Below are 16,005 nucleotides of genomic sequence, written 5' to 3'. Positions count from 1 at the left end.
CCTTTTACTTTTATCTAGTTTGTTTCACTTTTTCTGTTTCATATTTAGTGCTCCCATTTCATTTAGTTTATGTTTTCCAATTTCTCTATCTCTTTTTTTTTGTTGTTATTGTTCTTTCTCAAGCCTTTATCAAGGGTAGTAGAAAAGCTTTTATATATATATATATATATATATATATATATAGTATATGATATATATGTTTTTAGAAAATTTATGAATTTTTGCTGAGCTAAAAGATTTATGACATTTTGATTCCACTTGTTTGATTTAGTATGAATAGAATACTAGATTTCTAATTTATATTCCCTCAAAACTTTGAATATAGTTCCCATGTATTTTGGCATCTAGTATTACTGCAAATAGTCTAGAAAATTTATTATCTTAGTAATTTAAAAAAAAAATTGAATGAGGCTCGAAACTTCTACCAGTTCTGAGGATATAAAGAATACTATGTTGTTAACAACAACAGCAAAAGAAAAAAAACAAGAAACTAACATGTGATACAGTATTATTAACTAAAGTACAGATTGTGTTCAGATTTCACAAAATTTTATGGTAGTGTCCATTATTTGTTTTCATACCTTATTCAAGACTCCACATTGTATTTAGTTGCATTGAGCAGCTTCAGCTGCATGCAACAAATTCTAGTAAATTCTCTTTTCATTTTTATTCTATTACAAATATTTTCTAATTTTCCTTGTTATGGCTTCTTAGATACACCCATCATTTAAAAGTGGATATTTGATTTCCAAATCCATGGGATTTAAAAAAAATGTCTTTGATATTAATTTTTCATTTTGATACTAATTTCTCATTTAAATATGTCTTCTATACAATCACCCTCTGTTTTTTTTCTCAGTCCTCTAACTTTATTGAGGTTTTCAGTGGCTAAGTCAAAGATCTCTCTTGGTAAATGTCACATTGCACTTGAAAATATATTGGTTATTTTCAAATACAATTTCTAATATAATTCTACAATGATAAGGGAACAAACTCCGTATGATTTCAATACCTTTAGACCATGAAATTTTTGCACCTTGTTTAATGTCTCTGTATATGTTCCAGTGTCTCCTAGTTTATAGTTTATGAGAACTTGAATGGAATTTGTACAAAAATTGTATAAATCTTAATTATACTGAATTGATTCATAGTGCTTTGCAGATCTACTGTATCCTTCTACTTCTCTGTATAGTCATTCTAGTAATTTTTGAGAGTTTGATATTGAAACTCCAACTAAAAATCTTAATTTATCTGCTTAAAAATACAGTTGTAATATATAGAGGAATTATATGTAACCTTGTTCTGTACTTCCTAACTCTCCTGTAAATCTATTATACCTCCATAGTTTAAAAAATTAAAAAATTATTTAAAAATAAAGAAAAATAGGGGATAGTAAGAATTATGGGAAGATGTTTCTAACCATAAGTGAATAAAGTGTCCAAGGTTGTCAAGTCTTTCTTGTTTTCAAAAGAAGTTGAGAATCACAATTTTTATGTAAATTGTCTGAATTTTTAGCACAACCCAGACTTAACATAACTGACAATTTTAAACTTTTGGCTAAAAGAGAAATACACATTATCTTCCTGGCTACTACATAATTTGCAAGGCTTATTCTTTTACCAATCAGTTATTTTCTTCACAGTACAGAAAATAATGTAGCTTTTTGGAAGAGCAGGGTTTGGAAACTGAAAATGGGAAGTGTATGCAGGCCTGCCCCATGTTAGAAAGAGGTTCATTACATGCCTTCTTTTAGTTGCAAAAGGCCCAGGTAAGATTCTGAAATTACTACTTGCAAAGATATTTAAACTGTTAACAAATGGTCTTTTTGTACTTAAAAGTTGTTTTTTCTAAGTAATTAAACATTTTTTTTTTTAATTTTCAATGTTTATACTACATAATTCTGTTGTCTACATTGTTTTAAATATAGAGCATTTGAAGAAAAACGAAAAGAACAAGAAGAAAGAGAACATCAAATCAGAGAACAGATACTTCAACAACGAAAACAGAAGGTTGAAGAAGTTACTGAAAAATTCCAGCGTGCCCATATTCCTTTTTCACAGCGGAAGAGAACAGGTGCCTTAATTTCTAGAGCAATATAAAGATAAAAACGAAAGTTGTAATCACATTCAACTTGAGTAGACAATAAAATAAATTAAGAAAAAAAAGCAGAAATTCAGCCTATATGTTTTGAATAATAGGACTTTTGCCAAATGGAAAATTGCAATTTGATATAGGTTTAATTTGAAGAATTAATATTTTGTTGGATCTGTTGGGAAATTTGAAAAACATACAAGTTTGATTATACTTCATACTGGCTTGCAATGTGTTGTCTTTTTAAAACTGATTTAGTAAATAGCTTAACATCAAAAGACAATTTAACATTTAGATTTAATAAGTTAATATCAGATTCATTTTGGCATTTTGTCTGCATTTTTGTTCAAATTCACATTTGAGAGACCAGCAAAATAAAGAGATCCATAAAGAGGGTGCTGCTGCTGCTGCTAAGTCACTTCAGTCGTGTCCGACTCTGTGTGACCCCATAGACGGCAGCCCACCAGGCTCCCTCATCCCTGGGATTCTCCAGGCAAGAACACTGGAGTGGGTTGCCATTTCCTTCTCCAATGCATGAAAATGAAAGGTGAAAGTGAAGTCACTCAGTCGTATCCAACTCTTAGCGACCCCATGGACTGCAGCCTACCAGGCTCCTCCATCCATGGGATTTTCCAGGCAAGATTACTGGAGTGGAGTGCCATTGCCTTCATAATCCAACAATCTAAGACTGGAGTCAATTAAAAATTTTTAAATGATTATGTTTGATTCTTCAGTACCACATCTACATTTTTATGCCTTAAATAGTAACACAGAATTAGCAACAAAATGTCAAAGCTTCAGAAAGAAAAGGGACAAGCAGAACCTTTGAGTATTTAGCAAACACATGTTGTACTGCTATATTGTACACCAGTCTAGGGTAAGCTAAGATACCAAGATACAGAAAAATCTAATTGTACTCTGCTGTTAAAGACTTCACAGTTTATTTTGGAGATGAGAGTAATGTAAACAAGTAATATCAATAAATCTAATTTTTGTGGTAGCAGAATGTGTAAAGTACTATGAAGCACAAAGAACACTGGACATATATAGGAACTTGCAGGATATCATCCCTGAAAAAATGACTTAATTTGAATCTTAAACAATAAGCATTTTGCCAAGCAAAGAGGCAATTTTTAAAATCCCAGACATAAGGAACAACTTTTGCAAGTAAATTATGAATTGCAAATCCAAAGTGTATCCAAAGCATAGGATGGGGAAAAAAAGAAAAGAAAAATGGATACAAGACTAGAAAAATGAATTGGGACAATTCTGTAAGAAATTTGAATGCCGTGCTAGGAATTTCATCTTTATCCAGTATGCAGTCCACTTCAAGTGTTTTAACTGGAAAGCGAGCCATTACTATGTCAATAAGAGAGCTTACTGAAAGTAAGAACAACTAGTAACACTGCTAAAATTAATATAGCTTAAACATGATAGAGGTTTTTCTCTTGTACAATGTGAAATACTCAGGTAGGCAGTCAGGAGCTGGTCTGAAGATCATGCAGTGCCACAGGGAACCCGGACTCCTCTCTCACAGTTGAGCTACCCTTAGTATATGATTTATAGCTTCACCTTCATTGGTCACATGGTAACAGCTATAGCTCCAGCATCATGTCACTATTGTCAGCGTTGTAGACGGGAAGGAAGAAATATATAAAGGAGAGAAGGGTGTACCTCTGAACGCCTGTTAAATTGTTTTCCTAAAAGCCCCCATCTATCTGCTTCTATTAATATCTAATTGGCAACTCCATCTGCAAGGCAGACTGGAAAACATAGGGGTTTTTAATTGAAGTCTTGATTTACTTTTTTTCAATATTCTAGAACTTTATTTTCAACAGTAAATAATTTCTTTAAACACATACATAACACACACAGAATATGAAAATTAAACTTAACATTCAGAGTAGCAAAATCCTTGTTTACCATTTTAGTATCTTTATTGTGGCTATATTGCTATCCCTAACAATATAGAGTGTGCTACCCAGGAATAAGGGCTTCCCAGGTAGCACAGTGGTAAAGAATCCGTCTGCCAATGCAGGAGTAGTTATCAGGAAAACAGGATGGGAAATAAAAGCAAATAAAGAAAATTGTATAAGAGGCAAAAGAAAAGGTAGTTTTTCTTAAGAAAGAGGATGTACTTAGCTGTGATAAATGCCTCAGAATACTCACCCCTCCTGGGTATCCTTCTCCCAGAAAGAGTGCTGATTACCCAAGGGCCTAGGTATGCAGAGTTAGAAGTGTTAGTAAAAACAAATGGCATGTACATTCACTCAATGGAATATTATGCAGCTATTGAAAGAAGAGGAAATAGTTTACAGACTGATACGAAATGATGTCCAACAGACGTAGATTTACCATGCAGTCAATAAGGTTCAAGTTTCAGGAGCTCTTTCTGTCATGGTCCCTACATCTAATTTTGTATTATTTCTCTTAATTGGGCCCTCAAATTGTATAAGCCTTATCCTTTCATAAAACCCAGATCTATCCCTGATTTCCAGGATTTGTTGTTCAGTCATTGTGTCCAACTCTTTGCGACCGCATGGACTGCCATGCTTCAGGCATGCCATGCTTCCTGTCCTCCACTATCTCCCTGAGTTTGCTCAAACTCACGTCTGTTGAGTCAGTGATGCCATCCAACCATCTCATCCTCTGTTTCCCCCTTCTTCTGTTGCCCTCAATCTTTCCAAGCATCAGGGTCTTTTCCAATGAGTCGGCTCTTCACATCAGGTGGCCACACTATTGGGGCTTCAGCATCAGTCCTTCCAATGAATATTCAGGGTTTATTTCCTTTAGGATTGACTGGTTTGATCTCCTTGCAATCCAAGGGACTTTCAAGAGTCTTCTCCAACACCACAGTTCAAAAGCATCAATTCTTTAGCACCCAGCCTTCTTTATGGTCCAGCTCTCTTATCTATATGTGACCATTGGAAAAGCATGGCTTTGACTAGATGGACCTTTGTTGGCAAAATATGTCTCTGCTTTTTAATACAATTTTCAGGATATATTTATTATTAAGTATAAAAATAAGGTTCAGATGAGTATACTTAGTATTCTGACTTCTTTGTAAGAAAAGGAAGAAATTAGAATGTATGTTAAGAGAGGAGATCAAGATGGTGGCATAGGAGGATATGGAACTCACCTCCCCCAACAAACACATAAAAAAAGATATCTACATATGGAAAAATTCTTGCTGAAAACTAACTGGAAACTGACAGAAAGACTCCTGTACAACCAAGGCTGAAAAAAAAGATCCTCATAAAATAAGATAAGAAGGAAAGAGAAGCAGTCAGCTGGAGACCTGTGTCCGGAGGGATACCCAAAGGAAAAGGGAGATTACACAGGCAGAAATCCTCTCGGGGGAGTGAACGGTTGAAGCTACAAATTAGACCCCCCGTCCTGGTATCCAGCACAAGGGAGATGAGCCCCTTGGCTGATTGGAGGGTTGGTGGGACTAAGAGGAGGACTGCAAGAAGCCTGGACTCCACCTGGGAGGAATGCACACACACTTATTGTCAAAAGAGGGCAGAGAAGGCAGATTGAAACTGTACAGTTGACTGGCTGGTCTGAAACTGCTCTAGGGTATGCCCCAGCTTGAGCTCCACACTGGAGTGAGGGTTGCCCCAGCTAAGAAAGAACTCAGCCAGGAGACACAGAGGTAGCTCAGAACCAAAGTGGCATCCTTTGGGTGAGGACAGCCATTATGGGCACTTGCACAGGCAGCACATCAGAAGCAGCCTAAACTCTCTGCGGCCAAACTGTTGCAACCTGCACCTGGTCACACACTAGGAGCTCATACTGGCCCCTCTTGCTCCAGCACTGCTCACCTCAGGGGTCAGAGTGCTGATGTTGGGAGAGAGAAAAGCTCACACCTGAGCTACCTCAGACCTGCTCCTCAGGGCTGCTATTTCAGGAACTTGGGACCCAGCCCTGGACCTGATAGGGTGGTGGTAGTCCCTGACAACAGAGGAAGCCCGAGCTCACTCTTGGCTCTGGCCCTAGCCTCTCCTCCCCAGCCCCAATCCTTCCAAAGTGATATGGAAGCATGCCCTGTGTAATATGGAAGCACAGCTTGAGAAAAGATGTGACCTGTCTTCATGTCAAATCCAGCTCTCCCACCAAAACCATTGGACACACAGGCTGTATAGGGTTGCTCCTACAAAAGAACACCCCTTCAAGACAGCAATTGGTAACTGTTTCACCTATTTCATAGAGATGGAGACTGTTAAGCAAATTGAGAAAACAGAGAAATGGATCTCAATGGAAGAAATGGATCTCTTTAGCAAGAGAAAAAAAAAATGAAACAGAAACAGTTTACCAGAGGATTCAAAGCAATAGTGATAAGAATACTAACTGAATTAAGGAAAATATATATAATGGAATATTCAGTTCAGTTCAGTTCAGTCACTCAGTCCTGTCCGAATTCATTGTGACCCCATTGACTGCAGCACGCCAAGCCTCCCTGTCCATCACCAAATCCCAGAGCTTACTCAAACTCTGTCCATTCAGTCGGTGATGCCATCCAATAATCTCATCTTCTGTTGTCCCCTTCTCCCACCTTCAGTCTTTCCCAGGATCAGGGTCTTTTCAAATTAGTCATTTCTTTGCATCAGGTAGCCAAAGTATTGGAGTTTAAGCTTCAACATCAGTCCTTCCAATGAACACTAGGATGGACTGGTTGGATCTCCTTGCTGTCCAAGGGACTCTCAAGAGTCTTCCCCAACACCACAGTTCAAAGCATCAATTCTTTGGTGCTCAGCCTTCTTTGTGGTCCATCTCTCACATCCATACATGAATACCGGAAAAGCCATAGTTTGACTAGATGGACCTTTTGTTGGCAAAGTAATGTCTCTGCTTTTTAATATGCTGTCTAGGTTGGTCGTAACTTTTCTTCCAAAGAAAGCGTCTTTTAATTTCATGGCTGCAGTCACCATCTGCAGTGATTTTGGAGTCAAAAAATAATAATAATAAAGTCTCTCACTGTTTCCATTGTTTCTCCATCTATTTGCCATGAAGTGATGGGACCAAATGCCACGATCTTAGTTTTCTGAATGTTGAGCTTTAAGCCAACTTTTTCACTCTCCTCTTTCACTTTCATCAAGAGGCGTTTCAGTTCCTCTTCACTTTCTGCCATAAGGGTGGTGTCATCTGCATGTCTGAGATTATTGATATTTCTCTCTACAATCTTGATTCCAGCTTCTGTTTCATCCAGCCCATTGTTTCTCATAATGTTCTCTGCATATAAAATAATAAGCAGGGTGACAATATACAGCCTCGATGTACTCCTTTCCTGATTTGGAACCAGTCTGTTGTTCCATGTCCAGTTCTAACTGTTGCTTCTTGACCTGCATACAGATTTCTCAAGAGGCAGATCAGGTGTTCTGATATTCCGATCTCTTGAAAATTTTTCCACAGTTTGTTGTTATCCACACAGTCAAAGGCTTTGCCATAGTCAGTAAATCAGAAGTAGATTTTTTCTGGAACTCTCTTGCTTTTTCGATGATCCAACAGATGTTGTCAATTTGATGTCTGGTTCCTCTGCCTTTTCTAGATCCAGCTTGAACATCTGGAAGTTCACGGTTCATATACTGTTAAAGCCTCACTTGGAGAATTTTGAGCATTACTTTAGTAGCGTATGAGGTGAATGCAGTTGTGCAGTAGTTTGAGCATTCTTTGGCCTTGTCGATCTTTGGGATTGGAATGAAAACACCTTTTCCAGTCCTGTGGCCACTGCTGAATTTTCCAAATTTGCTGGGATATTGATTGCAGCACTTACATAGTGTCATCTTTTAGGATTTAAAATAGCTCAACTGAAATTCCATCACCTCCACTAGTTTTGTTCATGGTGATGCTTCCTAAGGCCCACTTGACTTTGCATTCCAGTATGTCTCGCTCACCTATGAGTCATTACACCACCGTGATTATCTGGGTTGTGAAGATCTTTTTTGAACAGTTCTTCTGTGTATTTTTGCCACCTCTTCTTAATATCTTCTGCTTCTGTTAGGTCCATACCATTTCTGTCCTTTGTCGAGCCCATCTTTCCATGAAATGTTCCCTTGGTATCTCTAATTTTCTTGAAGAGATCTCTAGTCTTTCCCATTCTGTTGTTTTCCGCTATTTCTTTGCACTGATCACTGAGGAAGGCTTTCTTATCTCTCCTTGCTATTCTTTGGAACTCTGCATTCAAATGCAATATTCAAATGGGTATATCTTCCCTTTTCTCCTTTGCCTTTCACGTTTCTTCTTTTCTTAGCTATTTATAAGGCCTCCTCAGACAGCCATTTTGCCTTTTTGCATTTCTTTTTCTTGGGGATGGTCTTGATCCCCTGCCTCCTATACAATGTCATGAACCTCTGTCCATAGTTTTTCAGGAACTCTGTTTATCAGATCTAATCTCTGGAATCTATTTGTCACTTCCACTGTATAACTGTGTTTGCTATGACCAGTGCGTTCTTTTGGCAAAACTGTGTTAGCCTTTGCCCTGCTTCATTGTGTACTCCGAGGCCAGATTTGCCTGTTACTCCAGGTATTTCTTGACTTCCTACTTTTGCATTCCAGTCCCCTGTAATAAAAAGGACATCTTTTTGGGTGTTAGTTCTAGAAGGTCTTGTAGGTCTTCATAGACCCATTCAACTTCAGCTTCTTCACCATTACTATTGAGGGCATAGACTTGGATTACTGTAATATTGAATGGTTTGCCTTGGAAATGAACAGAGATTGTTCTGTCATTTTTGAGACTGCATTCAAGTACTGTATTTCAGACTCTTTTGTTGCCTATGATGGCTACTTCATTTCTTCTAAGGAATTCTTGCCCAGTAGTAGATATAATGGTCATCTGCATTAAATTCACCCATTGCAGTCCATTTTAGTTTGCTGATTCCTAAAATGTCAGTGTTCACTATTCCAATTTGCCTTGATTCATGGACCTAACATTCCAGGTTCCTATGCAATATTGCTCTTTACAGCATCAGACTTTTACTTCCATCACCAGTCACATCCACAACTGTGTGTTGCTTTTGCTTTGGCTCCGTCTCTTCATTCTTTCTGTAGTTATTTCTCCACTGATCTCCAGTAGCATGTTCGGCACCCTCCAACCTGGGAAGTTCATCTTTCAGTGTCCTATCTTTTTGCCTTTCCATACCGTTCATGGGATATTAAACAGTAATGGAATATTACTCAGCCATAAAAAGAATGAAATTCCACCATTTGCAGCAATGTGAATGGACTTAGTGTTATGCTTATTAAAATGTCATAGACAAACTTACATTTAAAAATAAATATGTTATCACTGATATGAAAATCTTAAAAAAATAAATGAATGTATATTTTTAAAAAACAAACAAGACTTCCCTGGTGGTGCAGCATTTAGTAATCTGTCAGTGCAGGGGACATGGGTTCAGTCTCTAGTCCGGGAAAATTCCACATGCCCCAGAGCAACTAGGCCCATGTGCCACGACCACTGAGCCCGCACTCTGGAGCCTGTGCTCTGCAACAAGAGAAGCCACTGCCGTAAGCCTGCACACTGCAGCCAGGAGTAGCTTCCACTCACCACTGCTAGAGAAAGCCTGCACAAAGCAACGAAGATCCAGCAGCAGCCCAAATAAATGAATAAAATTAAAAAAAAAAAACCTTAGAGATACAGAGAACAAACTAGTGATTACCAGTGGAGAGAGTGAAAAAGGAGGGACACATAGGGGTATGGGTTAAAAGACACAAGCTACTATTAATATGAATAAAATAGTTAAGCAACAGGGATATATTACACTAACAGGGAAACATAACCATTATTTTTAACAACTTTAAATATAATCTATAAAAATAGAGAATATCTGATTGTATACTTGAAACTAAGATAGTATTATAAATTAACTATACTTCAACTTTTAAAAATAGAATATATATTTATGTATGTTTATATCTGCATAAACAGTGAAAGAATATACAAATACCAGTTAGAGCAAAACTTCCAAATTTGTATTATATTTTTTGATTTCTAAATATGAATATGTTACCTGTACAAAATATTAAATTAAAATTTTAAGAAAGTTTACTGTCATGAATGAAGAACAACAAAGTTGTGATAAACAACTGTTTACTTGTCTATTCATTTAGTTTATTCTCAAATATTAGAATTACACCAAAGTTCACCCAATATGCATGATAGCTAATGCTTCCCCTTACTATAAAAAAGGGATGGATTGGGGTTTTTAATGAGGTCAGAAGATTGTCAGAGTCAGAGAATTGTTGGAGTTAGTTAGACTGTCAGGGCAAAAGAACTAGAAGGAGGAGCCTGGTAATTTAAATGGAATAATAAAGCCCTGCTACTGCTAAGTCACTTCAGTCGTGTTCGACTCTGTGCAACCCCATAGACTGTAGCCTACCAGGCTCCCCCGTCCCTGGGATTCTCCAGGCAAAAACACTGGAGTGGGTTGCCATTTCCTTCTCCAATGCAAGCAAGAAAGTGAAAGGGAAAGGGAAGTCGCTCAGTCATGTCTGACTCTTAGCGACCCCATGGACTGCAGCCTACCAGGCTCCTCCATCCATGGGATTTTCCAGGCAAGAGTACTGGAGTGGGGTGCCATAAAGCCCTAATACACAATAAATATTCAAAAAAATGTAGACTTGAGTATTCCTCAGTGAGTATGAGGTACTGACTAGGAGATCATTAGATAATAGCAACAATAAACAGCAATGTAAATGACCCAAGTTAGTTTTAAAAGTAGTTGTTAAATTCTCTTTGACAGTTAGTGGTGAGTATTAATTAAAGCAAATCTCAAGCTATAATCTAGTTCAACTAAACATTTTTTTAACAAAGCGCGCACAAAACAATCAGTGTAACTTGTTCACTAAGTTCAATAAAGTCCTAGCTGTGTGTTGTGTGCTCTGACTACACTTATGTGAAAGATCCATTTAGACTTACACAGTCATATTCTAGAGACAAAATTATATGCCTTCTGGCACTGCACAATCAGAAATGTTCCTGTTTAACAGCTGGAGCCAAGACTAATTAGAGGTCAAACCTCAATGCTATCTGTAAAGGTAAAGGGTATAGACTCCCTAGACTCTTATTCTCTGTTCATGCAAGGGTAGGGAGTGATTAAAATACTTCAGGGAAGTCCATCTGTCTTGAATATCATTAATTTCAACAAAGAAAGTTCATTTTTAATATTCATCAGGCTATGCAGCTAGCCATTAATTTTACCAATAAACAATCATTTGGGACATTGCTTATGCTCATTAGAAAATCAAAATCTAAAGCTTGATAGTTTCTGCTTTAAGAGGATTGGTCCTTCATGGTTAGAATATCCAGCAAACCATCTCATAACTGACATTTTTCACTCGTATTTTATGCAATCACCCCCTGACTCTAGAGTTCAAGTTTGAACTAACCCATTCATCATAATATACTGATTTTGCTTAAAATTTTTAAGGTGAATAACAAACATCAATCATGATGATATGGGTTTTTGAAGGAGAAAGGAGGAAAAAACAATTTGGTAGCATCATTGGAGAGCTAGAAAGTCAGCTATCCTATCTCCAGGCCTTCAGTTATTTGTAGTTACTTGTATCTTCCCCTAAGAGGGCTCCAGGAAAGCAATATCCTTTAAATAGAAGGTACATTTAAACTTGAACAAGAAGGTGTGTACCAAAGTGCACAGTGGCAATTCTTGGGAAAGTGGATACTTATGGGAGCTAGGGTTGGATTAGAGGTTGTGCAGAATGATATGTGAATGAGTATTCATTTAATGTGTGACCCTGAACAAGTTACTTAGCTATGTTTCGGTTTCCTCAGTTGCAAATGGAGATTGGGGCTTTTCTGGTGGCTCAAACAATAAAGAATCTGCCTGAAGTGCGGGAGACCCAGGTTTGATCTCTGAGTTGGGCAGAACTCCTAGAGAAGAGTGTGTCAACCCACTCCAGTATTCTTGCCTGGAGAATCCCATGGACAGAGGAGTGTGGCATGCTTCAGTCCATGGGGTTCCGAAGAGCTGGACACAACTTAGTGATTAACGCTTTCTTTCTTTCAAAGGCCTTAGTGAGAATAAAGTAGTTAATACTTATACAGTGCTCAAAAATAATGTCTTTCACAGTAAATATCAATAAACATTAACTGCTATTTTTATATTTTCCCCTTTTCTTAATAAGGATATTTGTAAATTCTGTCAGAAATTTATGGAATTATGAGGCTAGATATAATGGGGTTTGCATGCCAGATCAAAGAACCTGGACATTTCTCAGATTTCATTTTTCCAAATAAGTATTCTTAAAATTGCTGATGAGAATTTTGAGATAACTATTTCTTATTGGGAAGAGGATGTTTAAACTTAAAATATACTGTTCAAAATAAATTTGTCACACAAGTTTTAAGATAGTATTTTATCATTGACCAATTAAATTATGTATAAAGAGATTGTTGAAGTGATTCTGTACTATATGATTTTATTATTTCCTTAGTTCTTCAAAGACCAGTTCTTCCATTAGAAGATGCCCTCAAACAAATTCAGGAATCCAACCTAAAATCAGAAGTAAACCTTCCCTCTTCCCACAGACCAATAATAAACTGGAGGTAAGTAACTTATAATTATCATGTATAGTTACTAATATACAGTAATTAAATAGCTCTCTAGTTGCTAAGTTTACAGGCCTTTTCATCAGTTACTCCTCACCTCTGTTTTATAGTATACTATTTTATTTTCACACACTGGATTGAAGTAGAGTGTAATATAAATTTCTTCAAGAGTAAGTAAAAATTTTAGTTTCTTGTCTTTAGTTTTAGTGTTGCCTATGTTGAGTAATTTTCTATGGGAGCTATTACAAAAACCATTTAAAAATAGTGATACTGGTTTTACTGAGGAAAAAAAGCTGAATAACAGTGATATAAATTTAGATAAAAAGAGTAACTTTATGGTAGGAATGGGATTTTCCTCACTGAAAATCTTTCCTAGATGGATATCTTTTAAAAAGCTACTGCAATGCCTCCTGGTTCCTCTCTAGGTTAGTTTAAATGAATCATCTTGATTCAGTAGGATGGACCAACCAACTAGGGAGTACCCTCTGACATCCTGTATTTTCCATTTATTTACTATAAATGTTTCTTGAACCTACTATGTATACAGCAGTAGATCAGCCATTGTGAAAGGGATATGGAGAAATATGATATTCAAAAATATAATCCCAAGAGTATAATCTAGGAGAAAGTGAAATAATGCTTAAAAAATTATAGAACAGTACCAAATGGGTAATAATAATAATAATAATATTTAATGTTTATATATATAAAGATATATACATAATTCATGTGTAAAGTATGTTAATATTTTAACTGTTTATAATGTATGTACTAAAGTATTTCCATTTTTAGAATACCTGTGGCAAACTGTTCCCTTAATCAGATATAAGAACAATTAAATTCATCCTCTCAAGTCTTTATTATAGTTCAAGAAAGACCTCATGGAATAGAAGAATCTTCAGCAAAGCTTTGAAGAAAATAGGAGTTAATCATGAAACAAGTGGGTAGATGGTATTCCAGATGGAGGGATGAGAGTGTGGAAAGGCCAAGAGTAGTAGAAGGAATGATATGTTCCAGGAATAAGAGTATGGCTGAATAACAGAATGCAAAATAGCAATAGCTTCACTAGATATGAGATTGGAAAAGTAAATACACCTGTATGCTAGGGAATATAAGCTTTATCCTGAGAGTTTTAAGAGGAGTCAGTGAAGGATTTAAGCAGATAGGTAATAAGATCAATTTTTCCTGTTTAGACTTCCCTCGTGGCTCAGTCGGTAAAGCGTCTGCCTACAATGCAGGAGACCCAGGTTCAATCCCTGGGTCAGGAAGATCCCCTGGAGAAGGCAATGGCAACCCACTCCAGTACTCTTGCCTGGAAAATCCCATGGACAGAGGAGCCTGGTAGGCTACAGTCCACGGGGTTGCAAAGAGTCAGACACGACTGAGCGACTTCCCTTTCCCTTTTCTTTCCTGTTTAACATATCATTCTAATCTATTGTGAACAAGTGTGGATAACTGATTGAAAGAGGACAAAACAGACTATTTCAGTATCTGTAACTGAAAATACATAGGTCTGGAGCTTAAGAGAAAGATCTAGACTTAAGATATTAGAAGCCAAGACAATGGATGAAGTCAGCAGTGGAGATTATGTACTGTGACAGCAGAACTAGGATAGAGCGCTACAGAAGAGCAATATATAAGGACGTGAGAAAAGAGAAGCCTGCAGCTAGGAACAGAATAGTTGGTAGAGACTATATATAGGGAGAAGATGGAGCTAAGCAAGTATAGACTTTCACAGGGAATGAAACCTTATGGAAATCAAATGGCTTCTAGGTAATCATTAATATAAAAAGTTTTACCAGTTGAGATACTGGCAGAAAACATGTAGCGTTTAAAAGGGGTAACTGAAAAGAAGTTAGTAAAGAGACTGTGATGCCAACAAAGGATGATGAAGCAACCCCAAAACTGACAGCAAACTTAGTATTATCACAGCAAACCTAAACTGAAAAGAGCTGTAACTGTAGGAGAGGGCTACTAGGCAGAGGAGCATTGCACTGCTAAACCAAGCCAAGCAGAGAGGAAGCCTGAGGAGGGGTTATCAAAAACCGCTTTGTTCTGTCACATTTCCATATCTTGCTAGTACATTTCATTGGTCAAAACAGCCATAAATCAAAAGGCAGGGTATCATTCAGTCTCTGCCTAGCAGAGGTAAGTGTGGAAAATGAACCTGGAGTGGCAAAGAGAAAATATCCAGCTTAGAGGGACTATGTCCCATATATTTCAAAACAGAGAAGTCACTCTGGCAGTTTTTGTCAAAGAAATTTCATTGGAGGGATGGAGACAGAAAAGAGATTGCTGCGTTGGAAGGAAACTACAGTGTGAGAAAGAAAAAATACCAACTGTAGCTTGGCTGTGAAAGGAAAAGAGTGGTAGAACAGTAGCCAAAGGGGATATAGGGCCAAAATATGGCTTTTTCCCTTACGATGGAAGAAATATTATCCTGTTAAATATGGATGTTAAACTAATGAGTAACAGAAATGCAGTAAAAATGTGAAGTCCTAAGTCCTATTATGTGCTGTACATTGATTAGCAAGAGTTATAATATGAATGAAATATGGTCCTCTGCCCAATAAGTGTTTGCAGTTACATTATAATACTGTGTAATGGTAATTACACTGTAAGACTCAAACAATACTGTATAATGTGGGCAGTTACAGAAATATTAGCAAAGTGATAAAGGGCTTTCCTGGTGGCTCAGTCAGTAAAGACACCACCTTCAATGCAGGAGGCCCGAGTTTGATTGTTGGGTCAGAAAGATCCCCAGGAGAATGGAATGGCAACCCACTCTAATATTCTTTCCTGGAGGATCCCATGGACAGAGGAGCTTTGCAAGCTACAGTCCATGGGGTCACAAAGAGTTGGATACAACTGAGTGACTAAGCATACACACACAAGTGATAAAGTACAAAATTTAAAGTTGGAGAGGAGACTTCAAGGATGAGTACATATTGTCGACTAAAGAAGCACGGATTGATTTCTGGCGTGTTTAGGCCTACAGTGTTGTAAAAGGCAAAGACACCTGAGGACATAGAATTTGTTCAGAGTAACAAGACTGTAGTATATGTTGCTGGTAGGATGAGAGATTATCTAGAAATGTAGATTGAGGTCAGATGTGAATGCTTGTATTTCTAGCTAGGAAGTTTTTATTTCATCCTATAACTAGTAGAGAGCCAATGGTGGTTTTAAACAGATCGACATAGTCTTCTTTATATGGAAAGATAATTGGTATGAATGTTGGAGAATGAAAAGAATGGAAAGAAACTGGAAACAAGGAGACTAGAAAAACTTAATGGGCTAATCCAAGTGACAGATCATTACTACCTAAACTAAAATAGTACTGTTTTGTA

The 16,005-nt window shown here is 37.2% G+C and overlaps 1 protein-coding gene across 1 annotated transcript in view; it reads left to right on the top strand.

The window, feature by feature from the left end:
• The window catches only part of CEP126 (centrosomal protein 126), a 108,797-nt gene that overhangs the window by 39,885 nt on the left and 52,907 nt on the right, over window positions 1-16,005 (top strand). The window contains exons 3-4 of the mRNA XM_068988829.1: window positions 1,928-2,073; window positions 12,544-12,655. Of these exons, the coding sequence (XP_068844930.1) occupies window positions 1,928-2,073; window positions 12,544-12,655 (258 nt within the window). The remainder of the gene's footprint in view (window positions 1-1,927; window positions 2,074-12,543; window positions 12,656-16,005) is intronic.

Source organism: Capricornis sumatraensis, chromosome 16 (assembly GCF_032405125.1).
Source record: "Capricornis sumatraensis isolate serow.1 chromosome 16, serow.2, whole genome shotgun sequence".
Taxonomy (NCBI): Eukaryota; Metazoa; Chordata; class Mammalia; order Artiodactyla; family Bovidae; genus Capricornis; species Capricornis sumatraensis.
This window is presented reverse-complemented; position numbering and strand designations above follow the sequence as displayed.